We start from the raw sequence: 15,696 nt of genomic DNA on the forward strand, positions 1-15,696 counted from the left end.
GCACTCTGTCTCCTTCCAGTCGTTGTGGCCACTCTCTGCTTTATGATTTCGGAGGATTCTCCAAACAGTACCACCCGAATGCAATGCTAAGATGGTCCCTTATGCAAGTTCACCGCCAATCGCTTTTCCAGTACAGTACTTGCTCTAATTATCGCAATGACGGGACGTTAACACCAAAAGCCATAAGTATGCCATAGCCATCCTTTCGTGAGATACAGTTTCTTTAAAAATGCTTGATTGAGGATTTAACGTTGATGGGACTGAAATTTCTGGACGGTAGATCCGGGAAATCATTCCTTCGAGGAGCGGGTAGCCGGGCTGATTGGCTCAGACGGTTGATGCGCTGGCCTTCTGACCCCAACTTGGCAGGTTCGATCCTGGCTCAGTCCGGTGGTATTTGAAGGTGTTCAAATACCTCAGCCTTGTGTCGGTAGATTTACTGGCATGTAAAAGAACTCCTGCAAGACTAAATTCTGGCACTTCAGCATCTCCAAAAACCGTCAAAGTAGTTAGTGAGGCAAAAAGCAAATAACATTCTTATTAGGAACGGATAATGCAGGATTTTTACAATGTGATTTAATTAGCATGCTCACGGGACCACGTAATTTGAACAAATAATCTGGGAAAACGTAGTTTCCGGGAACATATAATCGAGGTCCTACTGTAGATCAATATTGCCCTGCATTCTTCTATTATATATTAGTTTACATGATCCATTAGCATACTGATTCCAAAACTAAACACATTTCTTTTTGCATTACAGACTATGATTCTCATTATTGAATACGTATTGATGGTTGAACTTCTCACAAAATTGTACAAAACTATTTTAATCCTCCTAAGTCAGTACTATGTATTTTGACATCCAATTAAGACAAAAGTTCACACATAAATAGACATGTTTCGACCCGACATTGGGTCATCCTCAGTAAGACGTGTGATGCATTAAAAACATAGGAACCGGACGAGTTGGCCGTGCAGTTAGGAGCGCGCAGCTGTGAGCTCACATCCGGGAGATAGTGGGTTCGAACCCCACTGTCAGCAGCCCTGAAAATGGTTTTCCTTGGTTTCCCATTTTCACACCAAGCAAATGCTGGGCCTGTACCTTAATTCAGGCCACGGCCGCTTCCTTCCCATTTCTAGACCTTTCCCGTCCCGTCGTCGCCATAAGACCTATCTCTGTTGGTGCGACGTAAAGCGAAATAGAAAGAAAAAAAACAAACATAGGAAACACACAAAATTAAATGTTACTTTAAATTTAAAAAAAAAACATGATGAAAGTTAAAAAACTGTGAAATGTTGATCGTTAAAACCGTCTTGAGCTGGAAGTCTTTCTGTTTCAATGCTTTTTGTTGTCCTTTGGTGTGGTTCAACTGGTATCTGTATACTGTTGGCTTAGTTTTTGTGTTCCGACCTGGGCTGATATATATAGGCATTATTGAAGTTGAACCGTTTGATTTTTAGTCTCGGATATATAAACTGGAATGTCAGGGATGCGGGTCAAGTTACGTCGAACAACTCATAAGATATACAGAACATCTCGATGCTTTAAAATATAATCGTTTCTCTGCCATGAGTAACCATCACAAAGACTATGATCACAATTATACTACAATAGATCAAGATCTAAAATTCTACAGTGTGAAAAGAAAGGTCCACTACTCAACATTTTAGAGAATTTTTACATCAGTATGGATCAGTATAAAAACCCATCCCTCAATTTAAATGAGACAAATGGAAAAAAATAACATAATATGGGAAACATTTATTCCAAACATTTGTAGTAAAAAAACAGGAACATAAGAACTCACAATTATTACACTCGGTTCCAGTCACCGCCCCCATTATTCTGCAAACTCCCATTCTCCCGCAAGCCCCGCCCCATTTCCCCACTCCACCTCCTTGCAGCAAGATGTCTTGCGTCTCGACCGCGGGAGCAAGTCAGTCGAGAGCTGGACTCCATAATCAGAGAACACAGGTGATACAAGCCGGCCACGTAACCTAGCTTAATTTTCGTTCTTCATAACTTAATCTAAATGTTATTCCTGTTAGTCACCACTTTTCAACCTTAATTCGATTTGTATTATCCATTTTACATACTAAAATCAGACGGTTCAACTTCAATAATGCTTCTGTATATCAGCCCAGGTCGGAACACAAAAACTAAGCCAACAGTGTACAGATACCAGTTTGAACCACACCAAAGGACAACAAAAAGCATTGAAACAGAAGGACTTCCAGCTGATGGTTTTAACAATCAACATTTCACAGTTTTTTTTAACTTTCATGATGCTTTTTGAAAAGCTTATTAAGTAACATTTCATTTTGTTTGTTTTCTATGTTGTTAATGCATCATACATGTCTTGCTGAGGATGACCCAATATCGGGTCAAAACATGTCTATTTATGTGTGAACTTTCGTCTGCGTAAAAATATATAGTATTGATCAGGAGGATTAAAATAGTTTTGTACAATTTTGTAAGAAGTTTCTCTTTTCAGTTACATCAGTCCAGTTTTGTACTTGGGCTGAGGGAAAAGTTTCCAGAATATTATTTTCCAAGAATTGCGCACGGTACAAGTTTTTTGGCTTTTTGCAGGTGGAAGTTGTAATTCTTCTTTACCACAATCAATTTTTCCTTCACCCTAGATTATGATATTTTTACGAATGAAGTAGTCATCAACATCTCCATCTCTATCAAGAAAATCACCAACCCTACTAACATGACCTAGCCCCAATAAATTTTTTTGTATTCCACTTAATTGAAATTCACCCGTATGAATAAAGAGAGAAATCTGAAATTGCAAGTGTAACTGCATGCAATCCCCCAAATTGCCTACTAGGACAATTTCTATAAGTGGAAACAGTGTCTGGAGCATTGTATTAATAAAGAACAGGAGTACTTTTATTGAAACAAGACTAACTAGTCTGCAGGAAAGTCTCTTAAAGAGTTCTTTTCCAAGTTTGGTTATTTTTAACAGGCCTTGTAATCGCACTTATTCTGTGAATTGTTACCTCCATGGGCTGGAATTTGAGCACAGTGAAGTAATCTGATCATTACTATTAAAAATATAAATTGCTTTTTTTTTTTTTTTTTTTTTAATTTTTAATTATTTGCAGGGTGACAGAAGGTATGGTGTTTGAAGCAAACTCTGCCACAAGATGGGGAAATTGTATATTTTCTTTGCAGGTATTTGAATGTGTGATAGGCTGGGTACACCACGACCTGGAGGCACGCCAGCAGCACTTAGCCGAGTTGATGGAGCACGTCCGCCTTCCTCTTCTCTCTCAAGAGTACTTGGTTCAACGTGTGGAGGAGGAGCCTCTTCTTAAAGCCAATCTGCAATGTAAGTAAACCTTGAACTGCACAACTGCAATATTATAAAAGAACTGATTTTGCTGTATAAAGAAATAAGCAGTGTTTTTAAAATTGTACTTAAAACTATGAAATCACATATTGTTGACTTCTGATTGAGGTAGCTAAATAAATTCAGGAAACTCAATCGTAAAGGTACCATTGTTTCACCCCATTGCTTCTTACACTCATCAGTTGGAAATCGCATCTTTCCAAGACACTGACCGGCTAGCTATTTGACCCTGACACCATTGATGTAAAAAAAAAAAAAAAAAAGTGTCAACACCTAATCAAATATTCCCTTGCAGCATTGGGGACTGTGAGGTGGTTGAAAATTTCCTCTGTCTAGGCTCTCTAATTAGCATCGGTGATGGCTGTGAAGATGAAATAAAGCATCATGTCTCTGCCAACCGGTGTGTTGGTAATTTAATGTGTATCACGGTTTGTATTGAAAGGTGGGACTAATGCATCTCTTAAAAAGTAATAATCGTAGGTTGCTGTTGGAAAAATTAGGCTTTGCATTAGCTTGAATTTGAAATTGTGAGGGAGTGCTGAATCTTTCCATATTTTGTTTATCTTGTTCTCCAAGCTTCTGGCTATTGCAGATGATGCTTTATTTCATCTTCACAACCACCACTGTTGCTAATTAGAGAATTTAGACAGAGGAAATTTGCAACAACCTCACAGCTGTCAATGCCACAAGGGTATATTTGATTAGTTTTGCCAATTATCAAAATTTTGTTTTATTCTTACTGAGATAATAAACCGTACTTTTGAGTTGCTAGCTTTTGCATTCCATTCTCAAGATCCTCTTGAGAGGTGGCTATGATGGCAGTATTATCAGTGTACCTCAGATTGTTGATTTGTTATTGAGGGGTACCATCTGCTCAATTATCAAAATACCTCTCAAGATAAGTTCACTATAGATGTTGAAAAGTAGTGGCGACAGAAGGCAACCCTGCCTAATTCCTGCCTCCTTATGTTATCTACATACAGTACATCGTGGCTTCTTTCTCTACCTTCTTTACGCATTTTATTACAGGATGTTGCAAACTTTAAGCAAACGTTTTGGTTCCTTTGGTTATTTAGTTCTTTGGCGAGTGGAAAAGGAAAGACTTTAATATTTGTATGGTACTAAATGTTGAAAATGGGTGCTATGACGGGTGTTTGATCATTTGAAAATATGGATTTTTTAATCAAGTTGTTCTTGAAGCTTGTTTAATCTTTGAGGTAAACCTCTACTCTAACGACATGGTCTGTTTTTTAGCTCACTCCGCAACACCACTCAGACCACGGCACGGCTGGCGTAATGACACTTCGTCACTAGCCGGTATAATGCACCCTTTTCCTCCCCGCTACATTGCGGCAATTCACACTAATAGAAAGCCATTTCTAGTGAAACTATTAGTCTAAAACCTACCTGGCATTACATTTGATGTTCAAAATATTGTCTCTCAGCTGTCAAACATGCCTGACACCTCGTAAACAGGTTTGCAGTCACTCGGCAAATCTCAGCTCGTGTGATGTTTGAAATAATTTGTGTAGTGTTTTCTTGTAGTTCTTCTCTTGTGTGAGGGTTGTTCACATACACTTTTCCCTTCAGCACCCCCCACAGGTAATAATCACAGGGATTTAAATCAGGAGATTTCGAAAGATAATTAACCACATGATCTTCGAAAACTTCCCGTATTACTTCCATAGACCAATTAGCAGTGTGTGCCGTCGCATTATTTTGCATGAAGGAACCATTACGCCTTTCTTCTTCCATAATCTCTTGAACAAATGGTCTGAGAATGAGGTCTGTATATCGATCAGCATTTATTACTTCACGGAAAAATAAAGGCCCTATAATTCTGCAAGCACTTATTGTGAATCAAACTCCTATCTTTACATCATGAAGTGCATGGACATGCAGCTGTTGGGGATTTTTTTGCACACCAGTAGCGATTGTTGTGACTATTTACATAGCCACTTAAGTGTAGCCATGCCTCATTACTATAAAATGAAAGTTCTGGGTCAGCGTACCCATCGTGAACTGTCTATCAGTCAATCAATCAATCAATCAATCAATCAATCAATCAATCAATCAATCAATCAATCAATCAATCAGTCAGTCAATATTGATCTGCATTGAGGGCAGTCGCCCAGATGGCAGATTCCCTATCTGTTATTTCCTAGCCTTTTTTTAAAATGATTTCAAAGAAATTGGAAATTTATTAAACATGTCCCTTGGTAAGCTATTCCAATCCCTAACTCCCCTTCCTATAAACGAATATTTGCCCCAATTTGTCCTCTTGAATTCCAACTTCATCTTCAGATTGTGATCTATCCTACTTTTAAAGGCACCACTCAGACTTACTCATCTACTAATGTCATTCCACGCCATCTCTCCGCTGACAGCTCGGAACATGCCACTTACATGTTATAAACTTCATAATCATTCCGTATTGAAAGTTGTTATAACTTAAAATCCAATAGAGGTATTTTATTAGTCCACCTATTCAATACTGTCCACTTGTAAGTGGTTACAAATACATACGATTACAGACACCTTCGGGACATGTTTCTCTCTATAGGGCATCTTTAGCCTTAAACCAGTCTTAAAATACTTGCTTGCTTACGTTCTTACTTACTAGGTTGGCCACACAAACCATAGTCAATTTTTGGCTTCGCCAATTAGCCTCGTCCACCTTTTTCGATCCGTGTATTCTTCTTCAGTTAGTCCCATTCTGCTCATATCCTCTCCGATCCCATCTATCCATCTCAATCGTGGTCTTCCCTTTGGTCTTTTGCCTCTGATATTTTCTTCCACCACCGGCCTGATTATCTGACCTTCTCGACGCATTACGTGTCCATATCACTTCACCCTCCTCTCTTCAATCACTGCCACAATGTCTAAAAATTCTTACAATTCCTGAAGTTCTAGGTTTTTCCTTTTTCTCCATTCTACTCTGTCCTTCACTGGTCCAAAAATCTGTCTCAGCACAGCATTCTCAAATGTTATGAGTTTTCTTTCTGTCTTTTGGGTCAGAGTCCAGGTCTCTGCTCCGAATAGGATCACGGGTTGTATTACAGTCCGGTAGATCCTTATCTTTGTTTGTTTCGATAGAAGGCGGGACTTGAGCAGCTTTCCAACTGTAAACCTTGACCTGTTTCCTGCTTGAATTCTAGCCATTGTTTCTTGGTCTGTCTCATTCCTCTCAATGAATAATGCCCCAAGATATTTAAATGCTCTTACTCTTTCAAAGATTTCTCCACCGGGCGAGTTGGCCGTGCGTGTAGAGGCGCGCGGCTGTGAGCTTGCATCCGGGAGATAGTAGGTTCAAATCCCACTATCGGCAGCCCTGAAAATGGTTTTCCGTGGTTTCCCATTTTCACACCAGGCAAATGCTGGGGCTGTACCTTAATTAAGGCCACGGCCGCTTCCTTCCAACTCCGAGGCCTTTCCTATCCCATCGTCGCCATAAGACCTACCTGTGTCGGTGCGACGTAAAGCCCCTAGCAAAAAAAAAAAAAAATAAAATTTCTCCATCCACATCTAAGTGTTTGTTATTGTTTTCTCTGCTCACTACAAGGTATTTGATCTTTTCCATATTCATCTTTAAGCCCACACTAATTGCTTCTTCCCTTAAAACCCTTGTCATTTTAACAAGATGTTGCTCATTCTGTGCTATCAGGACTACATCATCCGCGTATGCCAGGGTGTTGATTCTTCTACCCAATTGAATTCCTGTCCCTAGGTTTGTTACTTTCTTTAGTGCTTTTTCTAGTACCAAATTAAACAGAACGGGGGAGAGGCAGTCTCCCTGTCGCACTCCAGTCCTCACTTCGAACTTCTCCAACCTCTTTCCATTCACTGCATGTTGCTTCTTGTATACATGCTTGTGTTAGTTTTATTCGTTTCCTGGGAACTTGTGCCCTTTCCAGTTCCTCCCATATTGCTTGCCTATTCACACTATCATTTGCTTTTTGGAAGTCCACAAGTAGACAGTGTGCATCTCTGTGAAATTCCCAGCTCTTTGATAATACTTGCCTTATTATATGCAGTTGGTCAGTGGTTGATTTTCCCTTTCTGAACCCCGCTTGCTGGAATCAAAGTACTTCCTGGACGTATTGTGTTAATTGTTTTAGTAGTAACATGCTCAATATTTTATATGCTGTACATAATAAGGTGATTCCTCTGTAATTGCTGCAACTCATTGGGTCTCCTTTCTTAAATATCGGGCAGATGATAGACTGTTTCCATTCTGCCGGAATCCTTTCTTTCCTCCAAATTACACAGATCAGGTGGTGCATTCTGTCTTGTAAGATATCTCTTCCCTCTTTCAACATCTCTGCAAGTATTCCATCTGTTCCTGGTGCCTTCCCTTTCTTCAGCATCTTTATGATTTCTCCTACTTCTTCCCTGCTAGGCAATTCATTCTCCCCTGTTTGTATTGTCGCTCTACTTTCTCTGTATGCTTCTTCTTCTTCCTCTTCTTCTTGTAGCATTATTGATGTTTTCCTCCACATTCAGGAGATTTTCAAAATAGTTTTTCCATTCCTCCATAGCTTTTGTCTCATCTGTTATAATTTGTCCTGCTTGATCTTTGATGATATCTACCCTTGCGGTATATCCTTCCTTGAAGTATCTGACTGTTCTGTAAAAGTCTCTTGTATTACCTAACGTTTTGTCCTCTTCTGCTAGGGTTATCTTTCTGTTTATATACTCACGCTTTTCTGTTCGGAGTACTTTCCTTGCTTCTCTGGTTGCATCCATATATTCCAACCTCATTCTTTCATCTTCTTCGTTTGTCAGCCACGACATTTTGGTCGCTCTTCTCTTCTTGATAGCATCTTTGCACCTATCGTTAAACCATCCTTTGCTCTTTTTCCTATTCTCCAATGGTTTCAGCACCTCTTCTGCAGCATGTTGGACTCCGGTCTTGAGTTTGGACCATAGTTTGTCTACATCATCTTCCTCATCTTCTAATGTGGCAAACTTTTTTCTAATTTCAAGAGCACCGAGCTCGATAGCTGCAGACGCTTAAGTGCGGCCAGTATCCAGTAATCGGGAGATAGTGGGTTCGAACCCCACTGTCGGCAGCCCTGAAGATGGTTTTTCGTGGTTTCCCATTTTCACACCAGGCAAATGCAGGGGCTGTACCTTAATTAAGGCCACGGCCACTTCCTTTCACTTCCTAGGCCTTTCCTATCCCATCGTCGCCAAAGACCTATCTGTGTCGGTGCGACGTAAAACAAATAGCAAATAAAAATAAAAAATTCAAGAGCATATCATTCCTTAATATTATCTTCCCTCATTAGATCTGAATTAATTTTCTGGTCTGCTTCTCTTCTCTTGCTTCTATTGCATTCTATTCTTTCACGGATAGTCATCACGAGATAGTGATCTTATCCTATTTCTGTACCTCTTTGAGATTTTACATTCTCAATAATATTTCTGTGTCTAGCATCCACTAGTATGTGGTTTCCATCAGGTGACTTCCAGGTTAGTTTATAAATGTTTTTGCGAGGAAAATAGGTGCTCACAATCCTTAAGTTTTTTGAAGTTGCCGGATTGATTAGTCTCATTCCGTTAATATTGGAGGAGTCTTGTAGACTACTGTGGAACCTCGATTCTCCATTTTTGGAGGGACCACCGTAAAAAAACGTACAACACAGGAAAACGGAAAATCCGGGTATAATGAACCATGAACAATTTGGCTAAACATCACGTAAAAAGATATATGTATACTTTAAATCTTACAAACACCCCTAAACCAAACCAAACTACACCCCCAATGGGCCTTCCACCTACCAAGCGACCGCTGCTTGGTCCGAACGCCTGCAGATTATGAGGTGATGCAGGGTCAGTGTGACTAATCCTCTTGGACGTTATTCCTGGCTCTCTAGACCAGGGTCGCCATCTCACCATTAAATAGCACCTCAATTAAAGGTAATTGTAGAATGAGTGAACCTGGAACCCGCCCTCATATCCAGGTAAAAATACCTGACCTGGCCGGCAATCGAACTTGGGTCCTCCGTGTGAGAGGCAGGCAAGTTCGACCGCGGGGCCGGCTTCAAACATTAATTACCGGTACGCGACTTAAAAGTCTCGCAACTTTACATTCAGTTTTACCAGGGAAACTTTGTCGGTTTCCTCTGAAAACTTCTTTTAGTTCAGCAACTTTGATCGGTCAAACTGTTCAAAAAACCTAATAACATCAAGCCAAACAGTCGACCACAAGTATTTTTTAATTCTCTAATCTAATAAAATAAAGCACATTGGATACATAAGCGCCCGACATGATGGTGGAATTTGATCACCAGTATACTGTTTGTAGTCAGTTTGTGGAAATCTTGTACCGCGCAAATTAGGCCTACGGCCTACATCAACTTTTAAAGGTTATGTTGAACTCGAGAATATTGTTTCGAATGTAAGTATCGATTCTCAAGTTTTCGAATGCATTATATTCAATTATGTCCATCACTAATCCCGATTAAATTGGAAAGAGAAAAAGTATCATCAAAACTTCCAAATTTACAGTTGTTCACGACCTTGAGCTCAACTGGAAAACACGCTCCACTGTCCAAGTCGGTACGAGTGCAAAATGATGCAAAGGTTTTTACATGTAACGTGCGCAAATAAAATGACTGCGGTTTTAACATTTTAACACAATAACGTGAAATTTCTAGTCTTACGTTAGGACCAAAACAGTAATAGGCAATCCCAAAATCTCCCATGTAAGGTGCAACATCTGTTCTGGTCTTGATAGCATAATCGTATACGATAATATTAAAATACTAAATTTGTGTTACTTAAGGAGGATCAGTTTAGATTCCTGCCTGAAAGCTCAGTGACTATACAGTGCCCTGAGGAAGTGCCGAAAACCTGTTCGGCGATACACTCGGGGGGGAGTAAACATCTAACCCTGGACATAATGTAGACGCTTTGCAAGTACGAACATTTGACAAAACTCGTTCTGTCTTCAAGTAGAGCTAATTCCAATATAATGGTCCGTTATTGGACATTATTATTGGCGAAATGCGCTCTGTCTCCTTCCAATTGTTGTGGACACACTTTGATTTCAATTCTCTAAACAATACCACGTGAATGCGATGCTAGGATGGTCCCTTATGCAAGTTCACCGCCGATCGCTTTTCCGCTTCCTCAAATAACCGCAATGACTAGGCGTTAACGCCAGATCCGCAAGTATGCTGTAGCCGTCCTTTCGTGAGATACAGTTTCTTGAAAAGCGTGATCGATTTAGCGTTGATGGGACTGAAATTTCTGAACGGTTGATGTGGGAAATAATTTCTTTGAGGAACGGATAATGCAGGATTTTTGCAACATGATTTAATTAGGATGCTCGCGGGACCACATAATTTGAATGGATAATACGGGAAAACGTAGTTTCCGGGAACGTGTAATCAAGGTTCTCTTCCTACTTTGGCATTGGCGTCACCAAGGAATACTTGACGTCGTAAGATTGTGCACCTTCGTATACCGATTCTAGATCTTCGTAGAAGCTGTCTTTTTCATCACCTTTTTCTTCAGTAGGTGCATGGAATATCATTGTTAGGTTGTAAAACTTTCCTTTCATCCTTAATCAGCATATCCTTTGGTTGATTGCCTTGAAGTCCATAATGTTCCCTCTCATTCTATTGGCTACTGCAAAACCAACTCCAAGTTGATGTTTGCCTTCTGTATTTCCACTATAGAAGTAGCTATAGAATTTATCTTTATGCATCCCTTCTCCAGGCAATCTCATCTCTTGCAGTGCAACTATGTCAAGATTGTACCTATTCAGTTCTTCATCCAACACCTTAACCGCTCCAGGAGTGTACAGTGATCTTACAATCCAAGTGCCACACTTCAGCCTGTGATTGTTTCGTGACCTTCTCTCATTAACCATTGACTTTCCAGTGGTCATTATTGTCCCGTTTTGAATCCAAGGCTTTATCTTGGCGTTTCGCAACAATTTGTTTTTTATGGTGTGTAGGCATAATTTTAACAAAGCCAGAAGAAATAAGAAATAGATGGAGAGAGTATTTTCAGAAGCTGCTGAACATAAGAACTAATGAGTCATTCAATGGACGACCAGGAAAGGCAATTAGTTGATGAAGAAATGGATAAAGAAATTACAATGAATGAAATTGAAATGGCAGTAAGAAAGATGAAGAATGGAAAAACTGCTGGAATAGATGATATTTCAGTGGAGATGATAAAGGCAGCTGGAGCTGTAGGCCTGCAGTGGACATATCGGGTTCTCAGGAATGTCTGGGAGAATAAGGAGGTCCCTGAGGATTGGAAAAAAGGAATAATCATCCCAATTTTCAAGAAAGGTGATAAGAAAGTTTTGAAGAACTACAGGGGAATTATTCTAATATCCCATGTTGCTAAGATAATGGTAAGGATACTGGAAAGTAGAATAAGGTTGAGGGTTGAGAATCAGATACAGGAAAATCAGTTTGGTTTCAGAAGTGGAAGGTCAACAATAGAGCCCATTTTCATTATGAGACAACTAATGGAAAAGCATTGGAAGTACGGGAATGATATGGTGATGACATTCATTGATATTGAAAAGGCATATGACAGTGTTCCCAGGACGAAAGTTTGGGACAGTCTGGTGCAAAAAGGAATTGGACAGGGATTAATAAAAATCATGGCATTGTATAAGGAATGTTGTAGTTGCGTGCAAACACAAATTGGCAGGACAAGTTGGTTCAAAATAACTAGTGGGCTGAGACAGGGAAGTGTTCTATCACCAATCCTGTTTACAATAGTAATGGATAACATCATGAGAACAGCAAAAGCAGCATATGGAGGAAGAGAAATGAACATGATGTTATTTGCAGATGATATTGTGATTTGGGGAGAAGGCGACAGGAAGGTTCAAGAACAGTTGAATGTGGTGAATGAAGAATGTGGATTGAAAATAAGTGTAGAAAAGAGTAAAACTCTTGTTATGACTAGAGGGGAGAAAAAAGGGAAAGGTCAGATTAGACTTGCAGACAAGCCCCTGGAAGTAGTGGAAACGTTTAAGTACCTGGGGGGTGAATTAATGGAGAATGCTCGACTGGATGCTGAGATTAGTAAAAGGATTCAAGCTGGAAGTTGTTTCTATCATAGTGTAAGAAACATTTATGGGACAAAGATGTGCCAACGGAAGCAAAGGATACTATGTACAAGATGTATTACGTACCCATAACAACTTACGGAGCAGAAACTTGGACAATGACAAAGAAGGATGCGAGTCGAATACAGGCAGCCGAAATGAAGTTCTTGAGGAGTATGATACAGAAGAGTAGAAGAGACAAAATAAGGAATGAGAAAATCCGGGAAGAAATTGGAGTGGAAAAAATGAATGATAGAACAGAGAAGAGCCGACTAAGATGGTTTGGGCACGTAAAGCGAATGAGCGACGAAAGAATGCCAAAAAAAGTGATGGATATGCAAATCCAAGGAAGAAGAGGCCGTGGACGACCACGATTGAGATGGAAGGATACCATCCAACGCAGCATTATGGAAAGAAACCTGGACTGGGACACAGTGTTGGAGGAGGAGTGGTGGAAAGACCGAAGAAAGTGGAGAGGAACCATATTTGCCCCTACCCGGCTACAGCTGGATAAAGGGAAATGATGATGATGATGATGATGATGATGATGATGATGATGATGATGGTGTGGGGGTATTGGCCCCACGCCCAACCCCCAATCCCCAACCTGGAGGACCGGAACCTAAAGATTAAGGTAGTAATATCTATTTGTCCAAAATACGTCCATTGTAATGGTGCCAACAGGTGTAGACTCCAATTCCTTGGCAACGTCAATAAGAGCATGCATAGTTTCCGTCTTTGTCATAGTTTCCATGGCATTGATGGCAGATAGAACAAAATGGCTGACACTTAGGGCAAATGCAAATATAGTAAATAAATGTATCGAGTGTCTCTCTTAGTAATGTTGTCTATGGATTGAGGGCAAAACAAGATGACTGTCACCTATGGCATAAAAAACACAATAGACCTATGTTAAAATATCAGTATCAAATGATCATAAATTCACTAGACAACACTCACATACAGTAAATATATGCAAGTGTCATAAGTACTGCCGGGAAGCCGCTAACAAAGCACAGTTCCCCTTATATGTAGATATTTGATGCTCTTACACCACAATAGATCTTGCATTTGAAGTTAATAACATGTAAGTGGCATGTTCCAAGCTGTCAGCGGAGAGATGGCGTGGAATGGCATTAGTAGACAAATAAGGAGCTAGATAATTAGCCTTGTGACCTTACATTCTTAAAATTCTGGTACATTAAGTGTGACATATGGACTACACTAAATAAAAAATGTGCTAAAACGTCATTGATAACTGTCACTTAGTCATTCTAAAACCATGTGTTCCGAGACTAAAACTAGATCTTCATCTTATATGAATTTGTGAAGTCCTTATAGAATATCTCATTGAATTGTCTCCTAATTCTCCAAATGCAATAGTAAAAACATATGTTCTAACAAAGGAAAGGTGATATCATAAACACAGGAACTTCGTCGTGCATAAGATGTGGTCATGCAGTTACTGTTGTCATTAGATGTGAAAGCATTTTAAACCCTCCTAGGGTAGAGTAAAATGAGGTGCGAACTTAAACCGCTGTATAAGATCATGAAGCTGTGACCATGTAGTCACATAGCATGTAGGGCTCCTTGTAGAGTATTGAATAGGTGGACTAATAAAATACCTTTATTGGATTTTAAGTTACATACCACTTAGTCGATCAGCTTGTCTTCTTTCTCCCAAGTTTCTCCAGCGCAAACTTTGCAATATTTTTGTAACGCTACTCTTTTGTCGGAAACCACCCAGAACAAATCAAGCTGCTTTTCTTTGGATGTTTTCCAGTTCATGAATCTAGTAATCCTGGTGAGGGTCCCATACACTGGAACCATACTCTAGTTGGGGTCTTGCCAGAGACTTGTATGCCCTCTCCTTTACATCCTTTACTATAACCCCTAAACACCCTCATAACCATGCTCAGAGATCTGTACCCTTTATTTACAATTCCATTTATATGATTACACCATTGAAGATCTTTCCTTATATTAACACCTGGATACTTACAATGATCCCCAAAAGGAACTTTCACCCCCACTAATGCAGTAATTAAAACAGAGAGGATTTTTCATATTTGTGAAACTCACATCCTAACTTTTAACCCTGTTTATCATCATACCATTGCCTGCTGTCCATCTCACAACATAATTGAGGTCATTTTACAGTTGCTCACAACCTTGTATCTTATTTATTACCCCATACAGAATAACATCATCCGCAAAAAGCCTTATCTCTGATTCCACTTCTTTACTCATATCATTTATATATATATAAGAGAACATAAAGGTCCAATAATATTGCCTTGAGGAATCCCCCTCTTAATTATTACAGGGTCAGATAAACCTCGCCTACTCTAATTCTCTGAGATCTATTTTCTAGAAATATAGCAACCCATTCGGTCACTCTTATGTCTAGTCCAGTTGCACTCATTTTTTCCAGTAGTCTCCCATGATCCATCCTATCAAATGCTTTAGACAGGTCAATCGCGATACAGTCTATTTGACCTCCTGAATCCAATATATCTGCTATATTTTGCTGGAATCCTACAAGTTGAGCTAAATCCGAACTGCCTTCTATCGAACCAGTTATTAATTTTGCAAACATGTCTAATATAATCAGAAATAATGCCTTCCCAAAGCTTACATGCAATGCATCTCAAACTTACTAGCCTGTAATTTTCAGCTTTGTCTATTACCCTTACCTTTATACACAGGGGCTACTATAGCAACTCTCCATTCATTTGGTATAGCTCATTCAACCAAACAATAACCAAATAAGTACTTCAGATATCCCAACCCATTGTCTTAGTGTGTGTTTGAGTCATCAGTCCATAGACTGGTTTGATGCAGCTCTGCATGCCACTCTATCCTGTGCTAACCTTTTAATTTCTACGTAACTATTGCATCCTACATCTGCTCTAATCTGCTTGTCATATTCATACCTTGGTCTACCCCTACCGTTCTTACCACCTACACTTCCTTCAAAAACCAACTGAACAAGTCCTGGGTGTCTTAAGATGTGTCCTATCATTCTATCTCTTCTTCTCGTCAAATTTAGCCAAATCGATCTCCTCTCACCAATTCAATTTAGTATCTCGTCATTCGTGATTCAATCTATCCATCTCACCTTCAACATTAATTAAAATAGATTTAGTTGATAAAGATTAGTAACAATTTTGAAATTTTTCTGTAACACCACATTTCAGAAGCTTCTATTCTCTTTCTTTCTGAGCTAGTTATCGTCCATGTTTC

General features: G+C 39.5%; 1 protein-coding gene across 1 annotated transcript in view; it reads left to right on the forward strand.

Moving 5' to 3' along the window:
• Positions 1 to 15,696, forward strand: part of kel (kelch protein) — a 162,303-nt gene that overhangs the window by 78,853 nt on the left and 67,754 nt on the right. Inside the window, exon 6 of the mRNA XM_067138413.2 lies at positions 3,188 to 3,344. Within this exon, the coding sequence (XP_066994514.1) occupies positions 3,188 to 3,344 (157 nt within the window). The remainder of the gene's footprint in view (positions 1 to 3,187; positions 3,345 to 15,696) is intronic.

This window comes from Anabrus simplex, chromosome 1, assembly GCF_040414725.1.
Source record: "Anabrus simplex isolate iqAnaSimp1 chromosome 1, ASM4041472v1, whole genome shotgun sequence".
NCBI lineage: Eukaryota > Metazoa > Arthropoda > Insecta > Orthoptera > Tettigoniidae > Anabrus > Anabrus simplex.